The following is a 17,071-nucleotide window of genomic DNA, read 5'->3' as shown; positions in this document are numbered from 1 at the left end:
GCTGCCATTCACACAGCCTGGGAGCCAAGGTCGCCAGGCAGACTAGGATGAGGTAAGGATACTGACAAAGAATAAGAACAGAAGAAACAGGAACAGGCTCGACAGCCCCACCAATCCACAAGATCATGGCTGATCTGGCATTAACTCCACTCCACCTACCTGCCTTTCCCCCAGAACCTTAACTCCCCTGATCTGCAGAAACCCATCTCACTGTGCCTTAAATACAAATGTTTGTGTATTTAATGATGTCACCTCCACTGCTTCTCTGGGCAAAGAATTACACAGATTCACTACTTTCTGGTGTAAGCAGTTCCTCCTCATCTCCATCCAAAATCTATTCCCCCAAATCTTGACACTTTATCCTAGTTCCAGTAGCACCCACATTTCTCTTTGTCTCTCTCATTTATGCCTTTCATGATTGTTTCCATAAGATTCCATCTCATTCTTCTGAATTATAGAACACTCATTTGCATTTGGATAATTATTTTACTAACTCTATGGTGTTATTAACTTTTCACTCCTAGTTTCTATTGGTTATTAATGCCCATTATGATTTTGCCTATATAGGAAAATAACATGATTCAGGAGTGTATAAAGTTTCAGTTGGATCAGTACCTGTGCAAGAATTTATAACTTCTGAGCTAAAGTTTCAGAACACTTTGGTGACAGAGGGTGAAGAGTTCACCTCATGTGCAAGGAAATGCCTCAGTCAAGGAAGTTCACTAACCCCCCCACCTCCTCAGAAGGCTAACGAAATGTGGCGTGTTCCTCCTGACCCTCACCAATTGTTATCAACGCACCCCAGGAAGCATCCTATCTGGATGCATCACGGCTTGGTACGGCAACTGCTCCGCCCGTGACCACAAGAGACCGCAGAGAGTTGTGGACACATCATGGAAACCAGCCTCCCCTCCATGGGCTCTGACTACATTTCCTGCTGCTTCAGTAAAGCAGCCAGCATAACCAAAGACCTCACCCACTCCGGACATTTTCTCTTCTCCCCCCTCCCATCCGGCAGGAGATTCGAAATCCTGAAAGCACGTCCCACCAGGCTCACGGAGAGCTTCTACCCCACGGTTACCTTGAATGGACCTTTTGTTCAATGATTGGAGCCTTGACCTCACAATTAGCCTCATTACGATCTTTATCTGCTCTGCACTCTTTAGGGTAGCTTTTACTTTTTATTCTGCATTGTTATTGCCTTGCCTCGTTCTACCTGTGGAATGATCTGACAAGTCCCTATTGTGATTCTGTCCACCTCTATCAAGTCTCTCCTCAGCCCCCTCCACTCCAAGGAGAACAGACCCAGCCTCCACCCATCTCTCCTTGCCCATCACAGGCAGTGTCTCCTGTGCACCCTCTCCCTGCACTGTGGTGACCAGATTCACGTGCAGTAGCCAGCGTTGATGGAAGTTGTAACCACATCCCCCGGCTCCTGCTTTCAGTGACTCGACTAATGAAGGCAAGTGTCCTATCTTATCTACCTTTAGGGATCCCTGACCGTGTACACCAAGGTCCCTCTGTCGCTCAGCCTCTACCATTCATTTCTTATGGATCACTCTTACCATCCAACTGGAGACACCATGGTCAAGAAAGCTCACCAGAACTTCTACTTCCTCAGGAGGTTAAGGAAAATCATCAGGTAGACCCTCAGAAAATTTTAAACCATAGAAGGCATCTTATCTGGATACATCCCGGATTGGTATGGCAACGGCTCTGCCTGTGACTGCAGAGAGTTGTGAACACAGCTCTGCACATCACGTGAACTAGCTTCCCCAACACCGACTCTGTCTACACTTCCTGTTGCCCCCAGAAAAGCAGCTAGCATAACCAGAGACCCCTCCCACCCTGGACATTCTCTCTCTCCACCCCCACCTCCCCACTGGGCAGGAGACACAAAAGCCTGAAAGCACGTCCCACCAGACTCAAGGACAGCTTCTACCCTGTTGTCAGACAATCCAGATAGACTCTTGATCTCCCAAGCTACCTCGTCGTGCCTCTTGTACCTTACTATCTGCCTGCAGTGCACTTCTTCTGTAACACTTTACTCTGCATTCTGTTTGTCCATTTGTACCATCTCAATGTACAGAGTGACACACAAACAAAAGCTTTCCATTGTATCTCAGTCCACAAAATCACAATAACCCAATTCTCACTATTCTTCCTCTCAAAGTCCATCACCTCACAATTTATCTGGAAGGCTGCTCAATCAATCTAGTCAATCAGTAATGTCCTTCTTCACCTATCCCTGTCTATTCCCCGTTAACCACACTCTAAGGGTAAATTGTTTCTTACCACTTCTTTTGCGGGGGGGGGCGGGGGATGTGAGGGGAAACTGGAGCACCCAGGAGAAACCCACAGGGTCACAGGAAGAACGTGCGAACTCCACACAGACTGTGCCGCAGGTCGGGATCAAACCTGAATCTCTGAATCCAGGAGATCACGCTTCTACCCCCTGCGCCACTGGGCTAATCTCGGTGCGCGGTGTCATCGCCACTGGACTCGAAAAGCTCACACTCACTCCTCAACCACACTTCATTTTTACCTGTGCACCAGGAGAACAGCGTGGGCCCCCCCCCCATCACCACACCGCTTTGACGTACGAACAAAAAAATGCCATTTCGCACAGATTTGACTCACAGTTACAGATACTGGCTATTTGGTAAACTGTTTACGTTGACATTCCTTACTTGCAAGATCAATCGCCACTCACAATGCAGGTGTTAAAAGTCCATGGAGCTACAAGCTGACAACGATGATACTTTGTGAAGTAATTGGCCCTCAGTTAGTGTCACTTCTTGTCTCTGTAGGTGAAGTGGCTCTGTAGCCTGCAATGCAAAGACCTCCCTTGCCTGGGCAGTCTGCACTCCATCCTCGCCTCGACATTATGTTAACCCCTACCTTACCACAACTTCCACAGTGAGATTAGGACACTTCGTTAAGATACTTCTCGAGGAGGATGGGGTTCTGTCGAAGACCCTGATCGAGAGCGACACTCACACTTGGGTTCTCTGCAGCAATGGGACCCGCTCCCGGGACTCACTGATCGGCTGCTTTTCAATATCCTGAGGATGCAGCCCAGAAGGCAAGAACACCTTCGAGGTGCTGATGCCTTGCGGCCCTGGGAACAAGCAGATTCCACACCAGTGCCACCAACTGAAGCGTCGCGGGGGGAAATGGGATATCGGGAACGCAGATCAGCTGTTGGGGGCTTGGTGAACTCTCTTTCAGATTCTCGAGTCGGAGTACTCGGGGGGTAGGGGAAGGAAGCGACGTGGTAGACATTAACACCATAAAGCAGCGAGCATTTTGTTTGTCCTGTTAAGTCTCCCCTCTCTGTCCCTTAGGGGAGGGGGAGGGTCATTGCTCTGCTTTTGCGTGGGAGGGGGCAGTAGGGAGGTCTTTAGGGTTCAAGTATTTGAACTGTCACTCATTCTTTGGGGCACTCTTCTGTTTTTGTGGATGTCTGTGAAGAAAAAGAATTTTAACTTGTATATTGTATACATTCTCTGATATTAAAAGGAACCATTGAAGTGAAAAGTCATTAAAGACAGGGCAGAGCCGGCTGAATAAGTTCAGGAGTGAGATGAACTTGACAATTCTTTCCAAGTGACCACCTGCCAGTGGTTTTATATTCTGCTGAACTCTACTTGCGGTGATAAATTTGTTGAGATGATCGTATTATTAAATAAAGCTTTGCCTCTCTGGCATTACCAACACATTCCGGGGTCAGTGACAAGATACGTGTGGCAAACCCATGAATTCAATCATCGTGTCTCAGTCAGAGGCCAGCCTCTGGGATCTAGCTGTGCACAGGACTGACGAGGAGGGAAATAACCCGTCGTAACTGGGGATTTGGGAGGTGGTGGCGGAGGGAATGGAAACAGGTAGGTCTATCTCCCACCTTTGTGGGCCCCCCTCTCCCTGTCTCATCCTCCACACCCCCCCCCACGCTGCCTTTGTCTCCCTCTCACCCCTCTCTCCTCCCATTTCTCCCTACTTCCTTTCCCCAACCCCTGTCATTGTTTACCCACACAGAACTCTTTCAGTAGTTTTTACATTTGTTTCTGCATTACTGTTTTACACACAAAGCGCTGGGGGATCTCAGCAGCTCAGGCAGCCTCCACAAGAGGGGATAAACAGTTGACATTGAGCACTGAGAAGGGTCTCAGCTTGAAATTTCAACTGTTTATTCGCCTCCGTAGACGCTGCCTGACCAGCTGAGTTCCTCCAGCACTTTGTGTGTGTGTTGCTCTGGATCCCCAGCAGCTTCAGAATCTGTCATTCGTTACTGTTTTTCCTTGTTCCACATCCATGCACCGTGTAACGATCCGATCTGTATGAACAGGGTGCAAGACGAGCTTCTCACCGTACGTGTGACAACAATAAACCAGTTCCCTCCTCTCCCTCGTCCCTCCCTCCTCGTTCCTTCAGTGCCGGTCTCCCACGAATCCAGCTCCACTCCACTCCCCATCTCTTCCCACTCTCTCCAATCCATCCGCAGGCCCTGCCTCAGCGCCACACAGTTACAGCTCGGGGGATCAGTGTTGGGAATTTGTACTCCCTCCCAGTGGAATGTGTGGGTTTCCTCCGGGTGCTCCGGTTTCTTCCCACAGTAGAAAGGTTAACTGGTCACTGTAAATTCTCCTGTGCCTAGGTCAGGGTTAAATCGATGGGCCTCTGGTACTGCAGCTTGAAGGGCCCAATTCTGCACTGAATCTCTAAATCACAAAATCTGTCCATCACGGTCCCGAATGAACCCAGTGACTGCACCTCGGGGGGGCGGGGGGGATATCCAAGGGATTTAATGAGATTCCGTCTCATTCTTCCGAGCAAACAGAGAGACAATGGTGCGAGGGGAGTGTAGGGTCACTGATGTCAGGTTCCTATTCACAAGGGGCAGTGGAGCGGAGGCAGTGCGGCGGGGGGGGGGAGGCGGTGGAACTGATGTCAGGCGCAGCCATGTGGACAGACCGCTGATCAAAGAGCCGGGATCACGGAGGTTGTGGGAATTGGAACCGCAGCACAAGGTTACTCTCTCCATCACCGTCCATTTCCACCCCCCCCCCACACCTCACTCTTCCTGCCCCACGCCTTCCCTTTCTCCCCCACCAGAATGAGGGGGAAACTGAGTGGAGCGGATGTTTCCTGTAGTGGTGGAGTGCGAGACCAGAGGCCACAGTCTCAGAACTGGAGGGCGTCCCGCTAGCCAGAGGGTAATCTGCGGAATTCATTGCCAGAGACGCTGTGGTGGCCAAGTCATTGGGTCTGTTTGAAGTTGAGGTTGATAGCTTTTGATTAGCAAGGGTGTCAAAGGTTACAGGGAGAAAGCAGCAGAATGGGGTTCAGAGGTCTAGTAACTCAGCCATATTGGGATAGCAGGGCAGATTCTATGAGCCGAATGGCCTAATTTGGCTCCGATGTCTTATGGTCTTCCTCCCAACTTCCGCTCCCTCTCCCCCCTAACCTTCTCCTTCCTCCCCTCTTTCCTTTTCACTTCCCTCACCCTCTTCCCTGCTCCAAACCCCCGCGGGGTGGGGGAGGAGTTGCAGTTCCTGGTGGACACTATCAAATAGCCTCCCTCCCCACCAGCCACACCTCCTCCCCCCAGGGGGAGGGGAGGAAATGTGGTACTTTCACCAGACCCCCTCCCTCACCACGGCCCCTCAACGGAGGGAAGGAGGTGCAATGCTTCATGACAGTGGTGGCGGCTGGAGGTTTGGGAAGGGGATGAGGCATCTGAGGACAGGCCTCTTGGCAGTGGCGCCCCCGGAGGCCGGAGGAGAGAGGGAGGCTACAGTGTCACCCCCACTCCCCCACTCCCCCAAAGCCCTGGAGGAAGGAATCCAGCAATGGCAGCCCCTAGAGGCCTGGAGGAGGGAGGCAGGAAGGAGCCCCCTCCCCCACCCACTACCCCCAGAGGCTGGGAGGAGGGAGGGAAAGACAGACCACCCCCCAGAACCCTTGACCCCCATCCCACACACCCACGTACGCACCACTGGAAGACGCAGATGGGGTTCCCGTCCACCACCAGCTTGCCGTCCTCGACCTGCACATCGCCACGGTAACGGCCATGAGTGGAGTCGTACTTGAACATGTAAGCCTGGAGGAAAGGGGAGAAGGGAGATGGCGGGAGAGGGTGAGGGGAGAGAGGAGGACAAAGCACCCCTTATTCCCACTCCCATCCAGTAGCTATGAATGACCCGACCCCAAATTCCACCAGCCGTTTGGAATGAAAGATACAAAAGGCCAGTGACCGTAAAATGAAACGCCATCATAGACAGTGACAACAGCCACTGGGATTTGCAGGGAATTCCGATCCAAGGGGGAGTGGTGCAAGGAAGAGTGAACAGCTTACTCCAGATAAGCCCAAGGGGATTCACCTTGGGAAAAACAAACGAGGGGAGGACGTTCCCAGTAAACGACAGGGCCCTGGGGCGCGTGGTAGAACAGAAAGGCCTAGGGGTCCAGGTAGATGGTTTCCTGGATGAAGAGTCACAGGTAGGCAGGGTGGTGAAACTGTTTGGCACACTGGCCTTCATCAGCACAGGGGTCGGGACGTCGCTTTACAGCTGTACAAGACGTTGGTGAGACCGCACTGGGGGTATTGTGTGTAGTTCTGTCATTAAGATGGAGAGGGTGCAGGAAAGATTCACGAGGACGCTGCCAGAGCTCGAGGGACTCAGTTATTGAGAGGATAAGCAGGCTGGGTCTTCATTTTTCAGAATGCAGGAGACTGAGAGAGACCTTGTAGGTGTATAAAATCCCGGGCGGGGGCAGAAGGTTAATACACTCAGTCTTTTTCCCAAAATTGGGGAAACAAAAACCAGAGGGCAGAGTTTTTCTTTAAACTCCAGAGGCAACTTCTTCACCCAGAGGACGGTCTGTGTGTGATGAGCTGCCAGAGGGGTGAGACAGGTACAGTAACAACATTCAGGTAGGTATGTGGATAGGACAGGTTTCGAGGGACGTGGGCCAAACGCGGACAAGTGGGACCGGCTCAGATGGGGAGCTTGGTCAGAGTGGGCCAGTTGGACCGAAAGGCCCGTTTCTGATTCTCTGACCCCCTTTGCCAGCTTACCCATCAGATCCTGGGGAGTCCAGGAACCAGCAACACCTCACTTGGCTGGGACATCCAGAAGGTCCCAATGAGTTCAACCCAACACCAGGGTGAGGATGGGGGTCGAATGTGTCCCTTGCCCGATCAGATCATCCCCACCCCCACTCACCATGTAGTTGAGGTCGATAAACGGGTCGTTCACCGCCACCACTTTGATTCCCTTCTCCAGACAGGCACGGAGAACGAGGCGTCCGATACGTCCAAATCTATGGGGCGGGGAGAGGAGGTCGGAAACAGAAACATGAGGCCAAATATCACCTTCACCCCACCAATCCTGTGGAGATCCCACCCCATTCTCATCTGCCATGCTCCCCCTCCCACGTGAAGATCCCTCCCACACCCCCTTGACAAGATCCGTCCCTCACCCAATCCCCATGGAGATCCCCCGCCACCCCGGCTCCCAGACGAAGATCCCTCCCCACGCACCCCATTGAGGTCCTTCCCCGCGGAGAGGAGATCCCACTGCAGATTCAGATACCCTCCACACCTGCAGGGATCCCTGGGTAGGCGGGGCGAGAGGGCGGTCAGAGAGAAGGACCCCCTCTGGGGGAGCTCCCTCTTGGGGTAGGGAGCCTCCTTACCCATTGATTCCGACTGACAGCTCTGCCATGTTGGACGGGTGATGAGAGACGACAGCCAGAAAATCCTGAGGAGGGTAGGAGATAAAAACACTTTGAGAGACGAGGACAGCGAGGATCCCGGAGTGAGTCTGTGCTGCGCAGAGGGGTGGGGCGGGCTTTCTCCCAAGGAAATCCCCACGACCCACACGGGCCTCATCTCAGACTCCCCACCTCCTAGATATTCACCCATTTGTCACTCTGCACCCCCCCAACACCCTCAGGGGCACAGAATTCCCCGGATTTCACTGGCCCGAGAGGGGAAATTTCTACACAATTCAGATTCAAAACAATTGACCCTCAATCTAGTAGATTTGTCCAGTTGTACACGACTCTCCCAATAACGAGAATATCTTAGTATCAAACCCAGTTCATCACGCGTAAAGCACCCCCCCCCACCCCCCATCCACTGAGCACATCTAGATAGAGTGCTGTCACAGGAAAGCAGCATCCATCATCAGGGACCCCCACCACCCAGGACATGCTCTCTTCTCACTGCTGCCATCAGGAAGGAGGTACAGGAGCCTCAGGACCCACACCACCAGCTTCAGGAACAGTTATTACCCCTCAAACCATCAGGCTCTTGAAGCAGTGAAGACAACTTCACTCGCCCCATCACCGAACCGTTCCCACAAACTATGGACTCACTTTCAAGGACTCTTCATCTCGTGTCCTTGATATTATTTAATTTTCTTTTGAATTTGCAGTTTGCACAATTTGTCCATTCTGTTGGGTGCAGCTTTTCATTGATTCTATTGTGCTTCTTGGATTAACTGTGGAAATGAATCTCCAAGTTGTATATGGTGACATATATACACTTTGATAATAAAGTTGTTTTGAACTTCGCCTATCCCCTAGATCTTGTATGCTTGAATAAGGTCATCGTTCTTGTACACTCCAAGGAAATCAATATTGTACAAAAGCCCGAGAAATAAAAATGTCTAAATGTAAAGTGAAAATTTCGATATAGGAAGTGTTTAAGGCTTTTGAAAAGTACTGTATTTGTCAGTGTGGAGTGGAGAGTGAGTTTGTAAATGTGGCGGGTGCAAAGGGTGCAGGGAATGGTGAGGGTGGAGCTCTGCGGAGGGGTCTGGGACAGGTGGCACAGGTGCAGACACACACCCAGCCCGGAGACAGCACACAAGGTCATTTACTTCTAAATAATCGGTTTATTTATCATCACAGAACGTCTCTCTGGTGCTTCCCACTCCCTCCCCTCTCCCTTCCCCCTTTTCCCAACCATGGTTCCCCTCCCCACTCTCAGTCAACATCAGAGTCAGGTTTAACATTGCTCACATGTATATTGAAATCTTTTGCAGCAGCAGTACAACGCCCAAAATTACTGCAGCACTGTGCCAGTCTGGGGCACCTTAGTTACCTATATGTGCCTAAAACGTTTTGACAGTATTGCAACCGTCTCCTTTCTTGACAGAACAACCCCTTCTAAACTCCAACCCCTCCCCGACTAAGACCAAGATGCCCTCTGCCTTCCCAACTATTGCTGGATGCGCTGAGTTCCAGTCCCATACCTGGGGTCATCCTATAATGAGTAATGAGATTGCCCCCCCCGCCCCAACCCTGAATGCACAAATCAGAATAACTCATCACAATCCCGGGGTTAACATCGTTCACACCTGGGGGAAGGGGAGAAGCCAGCCAGCACAGATCAGAATAACTCATCACAATCCCGGGGTTAACATCGTTCACACCTTGGGGAAGGGGAGGGGCTGGCCAGCACAGATCAGAATAACTCATCACAATCCCGGGGTTAACATCATTCACACCTGGGGGAAGGGGAGAAGCCAGCCAGCACAGATCAGAATAACTCATCACAATCCCGGGGTTAACATCGTTCACACCTGGGGGAAGGGGAGGGGCTGGCCAGCACAGCCAGTAGAGCTGCTGCCTTCTGACTCCGGACACCCGGGTTCAATCCCGGGAACTGGTTTGTGAATTCCCCTGGGGGATCATTCCCTCACACATCCCCGATGCCGGGTGGGTCGGGGGAGGTGTGTGTTAATTGTCCATCGTGAATTTCCCCCCTCCCACACCCCGAAGGGTAGAATCTGGGGGGGAGGGGGAGTTGGTGGAATGGAAAGGGATTGCTGTAAGCGGGTAGCTAATGGGAAGGCAAATGTAATGTTAGCATCCATTTCAAGAGGACTGGTTATCTTCATCTCCCTAAATGCATAACATACGTACTGGTCAGACTGCACTTGGAGTATCAGGAGTCGTTGTCCTGGAGGAGAATGAGAGGGGGGATAGGTGGTATTTATCTCTGAAAGCACGTGCTGCCATTTGCAAGGGTCCAGGCAGCTCTGAGTAGAATCATCCTGGGCATGAAGGGGTTAATGTACAAGGACATTTGATGGCTCCGGGTTATGTACTTGCTGGAGTTTAGAGAACGAGAACCCTACTAGATACTGATAGGCCTCGGGAGAGTGGAGGTGGAGAGGATGTTTCCAATAGCAGGGTGTCCAGCACCAGAGGGCACAGCTTCAGAATTCAAGGACATTCCTTAGTATGATGAGGAGAGAGCGGGGATTCTGTGGAATTCCCAGACGGCTGTGGAGGCCATGTCATTGGTTCTATCTAAGACGAGAGGTTTATAGGTTCTTGATTAGTCAGACATCAAAGGTCACCAGGGGAAGGCTGGAGAATGGGGCTGAGGGGGAAAATAAATCAGCCATAATCAGACTCGATGGGCTGAATCTCTAATTCTGCTCCTACATCTCACAGTCTCAGTCTCCATGGGGCTGAAAGTGGATACAGTACAATGTAGCCCCTGCTTTGGGGGGGAGGGAGAGGGGTAGATACTGAGAATCAGAGGAACTGATACAGGATACACTGTATTGGAGACACGGGGGGGGGTGGGCAGTGTGTAGCCAGATGGAGGGGGAGGGAGAGACAGAGTCAGACACAGACACACAAACAAAAATTAGCTGGTTGAGTGATAATTCAATAACAACCTTGCACTCAATGTCAGTAAGAGTGATTGTGGACGTGAGGAATGGGAAGTCGGGGGAACACACACACACACTGGACCTCATCGAGGGTGAGCAGCTTCACGTTCCTGGGTGTCACCTCCTCTGAGGGTCCACCCTGGACCCAACATATTGATGCAATTTACAACGACGGTAGCTATATTTCATTCGGAGTTTGGGGAGACTTGTCGCGTCACCGAAGACGCGCGAATTGCGCCGTGGAGATTTTTCTGGTTGCATCACCGTCGGTGCGGAGGGGCCACTACACAGGATCGGGAATAAAAAGCCGCAGAAGGTTGCAAACACAGCTCCGTCACGGGTACCGGACTCCCGGGCATCAAGGACACCTTCAAAAGGCAATGCCTCAAAAAAAGATGCGGCATCCATCATTAAGGTCCCCCAGTACCTAGGACGTGCCCTCTACGATCAAGGGGAGATACATCAACAACGGGCTGCCGCTAAGCAAACATATTTCACCTCTTATGCTATTAACCCTGACTCTGAAGGCAGAGGGACTGACAACCCGGCTGATCTCTCTCTCTCTCTGCGGTGACCTAGTTCCCCCGCCGCAATCCAATCGCTACTCCCGGGGGAGGGAGGGAGGGAGCGGATTTAGGGCGAGCCGGCGGCTGCAGCTGGTGTTTCGGGAACATCTCCACCCCCCACCGTTCCGAATCATCGGCGGGGCAGGGGCTCCGTGGGGCAAAAATAAAACACAAACAGCGACACAGGTGTCCCGCAGCGCCAGTTGTTATGCAACAGCAGGACAAACCGCCCACTCGTCACCCCGATTTACAGCCGCCCTCCGCGACTCTCCACCCCTGCAGATCTCCCCAACACCACCCCCTCCCACTTCTGTACCCCCTCCCCCCGTAATCCTTTCCTGCCGCAGCTCCTGCAATACGGCCGTCCCATCCCTTGCCCCGCGTCTCCCCACCCCCCGAGTCAGTGCACTGATGCTCGGCCTTTCCACGCACGCACACAGTAACCCAGTGTGGCACCCACCACCCTCCCGTGGGCATTTCTCACAGCGCTGCGTGCCCCCCACCTCCTCCCTCACTTATGCATCCCTCTTCTACCCCACAACTCCCCCCTTGCGTGGACCCTGCGATGCATTCAGCCGCCAATGCAATACAACGTAGCCACCCTCAATCGGATGCATCGCCTCCACCCCGGTGCATCCCCCCGCCCCCGACACACACACCTGCCAGATGCCGCAGTCTCAATAAACCTCTGCTCCCGGACCACTCTTTTTATAGCCCGTGACGTCACGTTACCCGGCGACGGTGCGTCAGAGCATTCCAGAAACTTTTGGCGGGGAGTGCGCTACTACGCCTGCGCAGGGCCCCAGGAGCTCGCCGGGAGATGTAGTTTCTGTACTTCCTCCCCCAACACTGCAGCCTGGGGTAGATTTCTGCCGCAGAACTCGTGTGTGTGGCTAAGATCAAGACAACACCTCACGACATATGTCAGTGATAATAACCCTTTCCTATAGTGTTGTGAATGTGACAGTGCGTGCCTATATGATATAGGCCGATACATTATTGATGCCAAAGGAAATTACAGTGTCACTGTAGCATTACAAGTGCACTAATTTTACAAATATTAGAACAGAATTGAGAAACAATTAAAAAAAAGCTATTTCGAACAGACTAACAGGAGGGGGTCATCACTTCCCCAGCTATAGGTTGACTCAGTATAGAGCCTAATGGCCGAGGGTAAGAATAACCTTATATTGCGCTCTTTGATCTTACTCTATTCCGAAACATGTTCCTCTGTCCAGCCAAGGTAGCATGCAGACTGTAAGAAATATTGCCCAGAACTGCCAGGATTTTCCATAGGGTCCTTTGTTCGACCACAGCCTCCACCGTGTCCGGTTTGACTCCGGTAAGAGACCCAGCCTTTCTAATCAGTTTATCGAGTCTGGTGGCATCACCCGTGTTGATGCCATTGCCCCAGCACACCATGTGTGGAAGGTTGTCCTGGCGACAACAGACTGGGAGGATATGTGAAGATGATGCCCACATACTCCAAAGGTCCGCTGTCTCCTCAGGAAGTAGAGGGGACTCTGGCCCTTCTTGTACACAGCCTCTGTGTTGGTGCTCCACTCAAATCTGTCATCCAGGAGCACCCCCAGGTACTTGTAGGTCCCCGCCACATCCACATCCACATCCACGTCGTCACCATCAATAGTAACAGGGAGCAATGCAGACTTAGTCCTCCTAAAGTCCATCACCATCTCCTTTCTCTTACTGATGTTGAGCTGCGGATGATTCAGCTTGCACCATTTGACAAAGTCCTCCACCAGAGCCCTGTATTCATCCTCCCATCCTCCCTTTACGCACCCAACTATTCAGAGAATTTCCGCAGCTGACATGACTCAGTGTTATATCTAAAGTCAAGATGTACAGGAAGGGAGGCAATACAATTCCCTGTGGGGCCACAGTGCTGCTGATAGCCATGTCTGGCACACAGCTCTGTGGTCCGCCAGTCAGGTAGTCCATTATCCTGCACTAAATGGAGCTTTTCTTCCGGCAACGAGGGCAGTATGGTATGGAAGGGCAGGGGGGAGAGGGAGAGAAGGGGTGGGAGGAATGTGAGAGAGCAGGAGGGGGAAGGTGGAGACCAGCAGTGCTGGAGAGAGTGGGGTGGAGAGTGGGAGATTGGGGGTGGTGAGGGAGAGGGGGAGGGGGAGGGAACTTGGGGGTGGTGACGGAGAGGAGTGGTGAGAGAGAGGAGGAGGGTGAGAGAGGGGAAGGGTGAGAGAGATGAGGGGAGGGGGAGAGAGGGGTGAGGGGGAGAGGGAGGGTTTGGTCGGAGGGTGGGGAAGGAAGGGGAGAGAGAGTGGTGGGAGGAATGTGAGAGAGCGGGAGGGGGAAGGTGGAGACCAGGAGTGGTGGAGAGAGTGGGGTGGAGAGTGGGAGATTGGGGTGGTGAGGGAGAGGGGGAGGGTGAGGGAGATTGGGGGTGCTGAGGGAGAGGGGGAGGGTGAGGGAGATCGGGGGTGGTGAGGGAGAGGGGAGGGGTGAGGGAGATTGGGGGTGGTGACGGAGAGGAGTGGTGAGAGAGAGGGGGAGGGGTGCGAGAGGGGAAGGCTGAGAGAGGGAAAGGGTGAGAGAGATGAGGGGAGGGGAGAGAGATGAGGGGAGGGGAGAGAGATGAGGGGAGGGGGAGAGAGAAGGGTGAGGGGGGAGAGGGAGGGTTTGGTGGGAGGGTGAGGGAGGAAGGGGGAGAGAGAGTGGTGGGAGGAATGTGAGAGAGCGGGAGGGGGAAGGTGGAGACCTGGAGTGGTGGAGAGTGGGAGATTGGGGGTGGTGAGGGAGAGGGGGAGGGTGAGGGAGATTTGGGGTGGTGAGGGAGAGGGGGAGGGGTGAGGGAGATTGGGGTGGTGACGGAGAGGAGTGGTGAGAGAGAGGGGGAGGGTGAGAGAGGGGAAGGGTGAGAGAGATGAGGGGAGGGGGAGAGAGAAGGGTGAGGGGGAGAGGGAGGGTTTGGTGGGAGGATGGGGGAGGAAGGGGGAGAGAGAGTGGTGGGAGGAATGTGAGAGAGCTGGAGGGGGAAGGTGGAGACCAGGAATGGTGGAGAGAGTGGGGTGGAGAGTGGGAGATTGGGGGTGGTGAGGGAGAGGGGAAGGGTGAGGGAGATTGGGGATGGCGAAGGAGAGGAGTGGTGAGGGAGGGGGAGGGGTGAGAGAGAGGGAAGGGGTGAGAGAGATGGGGAGGGGAGAGATGAGGGGAGGGGAGAGAGATGAGGGGAGGGGGAGAGTGAGGGGTGAGGGGAAGGGGAGAGTGAGGGGTGAGGGGGAGAGGGAGGGCTGGGGTAGGGTGGGGTGGAATGTGAGAGTGCAGGAGGAGGAAGGTGGAGTCTAGGAGTTGTGGAGAGTGGGAGATTGGGGTTGGTGAGGGAGAACAGGAGGGGGGACAGGGGAAGAGAGCGAGAGGGAGGATGGGGAGGAAAGCGAGAGGGAGGACGGGGAGGAGAGCGAGGGGTGATGGGGAGGAGAGTGAGAGGGGATAGGGAAGGAGAGAGGGGAAGGATAGAGAGGGAGAGGCATTGTTCTTGAGTAGAGAACAAATTATTTGCTTATCTGTCTTTAAATTTATCTCTTTCCCTTTCAGAAATTTTAAAAACTCATAAGGCAGAATAAATTTCTCAATTCTGGGTTAAACTTGAGGAAAGCACACACAGATTTAATATTCAACTGAAATAAGATGATTTCTTTCCTTGCTCTTCATGCTTGTTAAACAGGAAAAGTCTTGCTCACGCACGTAAGAAGTTGAAAACTGCAGGAAAATGTTCGCTGCTTTCCTAAGGATGGCAGGATACGCATCTTTCACAGAAATCCAGAATTTGTCCAGGAGCCGATTAGTAAATCTCATCTTGAGTGCATGATCAAAGTGCAGCTCACAAAGTTCTTCCTCTTCTCTCAAAGTCAAATTCTCAGGCTGAGCAGAAGATTCGGAGAAAGGGTCCTTCACCCAGTTATACACTTGTGTCGAATTTGAGGAAAAATACTGTTCAATTTTGTTCTGCAGTACTTCCAGGTGGTTTTCACTCAGACTCAAGACTTTCTGATCCTTTCTCACTCTCAAGCCCAAGCAGCAGTTGTAGCATTTTAATTTTTCCAAAGATTCAGTTTCCTTTTAAATCCAAGGATCTTGTCATTTCAAGTCAAAAAATTTTCTCCTGCACCTTGCAGAGACTTGTTCAACTGGTTCATATGATGAAAAATGTCTGTTAGGTAGGCTAGTTTCTGCAGCCGTTCTTCATCTTCAAAGCATTTAACAAAATCTGGCTACTATTTTCTTGAAAATCCTCCTGCAATTCAGCTTTCAGCTCAAACACCCTGTTGAGAACTCTTCCTCTGCTAAACCACCCGATTTCTGTGTGTTACAGGAGATTGGTGTGCTCTTTGTCCAGGTTTTCACACAGTTTTTAAAACATTCTCAAGTGTACTGGTCTTAAAAGTACTAAATAACTTGTTTCTCCTACTTTTTTACTGACTGACTTTATTTTCAAAAGCTTTAATCTGTTTGTTTTGAGATTTGTTTAAAATAATCAGCACTTTTACATGTCATATGGCTGTGATTTTTGGTTAAGTGTCTTTTCAATTTTGCTGGAGCCATTGCTGCATTTGTAAGTTGTTTGCCACAGACTAGGCACAATGGAATAAGACAACTTTGCTCACCAGTCCATGATAAGTAGCTTTCATTACGGGTTGTTCATTCCCAGAAGTTGGTCGGCAGTGCTTAAGGGGAAGTTCTTCTTCGTCTTCTTGGTCTTGTTTTACGACGGTTGGCACCCAACTTAATGGTGCATTACCGTCACCTCCTATATCCCGCTTCCAATGTCCTTCCGTCAAGCCCTCTCTTCGGCGTCTCCTTACCTCAGAAGGGGAAGTTGGAGGTGGGGGGTAATTCGGGAGGGAGAGCTGACGTCACAGCCCAAATTGGGCGAGTCTATTCAATGCTCGGAAAACGCACCACGTCCCTCATCAGCCTACCATCCTCCCCTCTGTGCAATACAGTGTTCACCAATGATCGACCACCTCCCCTATCTCGCATCAAAACCTGAGAATAAACTCAAGCAAGTAAACACGGTCTTACTGCGCACTGCCAAACTGGGCTGAGAGATCTCTGATGGGGCTGCTTGGTCACCGTGAGCGGCAGCATCCCGCGTTGCGCGAAGTTCAAAAAACTGTGTTTTTTAATCACGATCTCTCGCGGAAGCCCGGTTGAGAAACCCCGGACTAGCTGTTGTAAATTAACACACTCCTGGGGTCAGACACAGAATGAGGTTCCCTCCACACCGTCCTATCACTTGTGTCCATGCAACGTGCAGAGAAGAGATAAGCGGCGGTTGCTGTTACCACCGTACCCACCCATGAACATGTGACAGCCTCTGCCAATACAGATCTGTTTAGAACTGTCCCACCCTCTGGAGCTAGTGGGGCTTCTTGTCCGTCCGAGGCACAGCAAGTGTGGGTGAGACTGAGCATCTTGGTCAGGCCTTGCTGTGGAATTAGAGGGCCGCTCCCCACCTGTGGCCAAGATGGTGTTGTGGGGTCCTGCCCAGTTCCTCATGCTGTTCGTTCCCCTTTTGACGGGAGCAGGTAAGTTTCTGTGGCCTAGGAGTGTGTGATGGGACAGTGTGGAGGGAGCTTCACTTTGTGTCTGACCCCGGGAGTGTATGATGGGACGGTGTGGAGGGAGCTTCACTCTGTCTCTGACCCTTTTTTTTTTACAAAATTCTTTATTACAAATGTCGGTGCTATACAATATTTACAAACCCAGTGACTAACATATTTACTACACTACAAACAGACAATACATCTTAAACCAATATATTGC

General features: G+C 51.9%; 1 protein-coding gene across 4 annotated transcripts in view; it reads right to left on the bottom strand.

Moving 5' to 3' along the window:
• gapdhs (glyceraldehyde-3-phosphate dehydrogenase, spermatogenic) overlaps positions 1–16,408 on the bottom strand; it is a 34,661-nt gene extending 18,253 nt beyond the window's left edge. The window contains exons 1-4 of one of the 4 annotated variants that reach the window (XM_063038936.1): positions 16,328–16,408; positions 7,702–7,766; positions 7,230–7,326; positions 5,997–6,103 (exon numbers count right to left, since the gene is read on the bottom strand). In XM_063038936.1, the coding sequence (XP_062895006.1) occupies positions 5,997–6,103; positions 7,230–7,326; positions 7,702–7,766; positions 16,328–16,393 (335 nt within the window). In that variant the 5' untranslated portion in view covers positions 16,394–16,408. Of the gene's footprint in view, positions 1–5,996; positions 6,104–7,229; positions 7,327–7,701; positions 7,767–11,925; positions 12,016–14,989; positions 15,863–15,909; positions 16,255–16,327 lie in introns of those variants that run through there. The other 3 variants (XM_063038937.1, XM_063038935.1, XM_063038938.1) reach the window with 3 other exon arrangements.
• Between the last annotated feature and the right edge of the window lie 663 nt (positions 16,409–17,071).

The sequence above is a fragment of the Mobula hypostoma genome (genome assembly GCF_963921235.1).
Source record: "Mobula hypostoma chromosome 8 unlocalized genomic scaffold, sMobHyp1.1 SUPER_8_unloc_1, whole genome shotgun sequence".
Classification (NCBI taxonomy): domain Eukaryota; kingdom Metazoa; phylum Chordata; class Chondrichthyes; order Myliobatiformes; family Myliobatidae; genus Mobula; species Mobula hypostoma.
The sequence above is the reverse complement of the archived record's forward strand: the minus strand, read 5'-3'. Positions and strand labels throughout refer to the sequence as shown.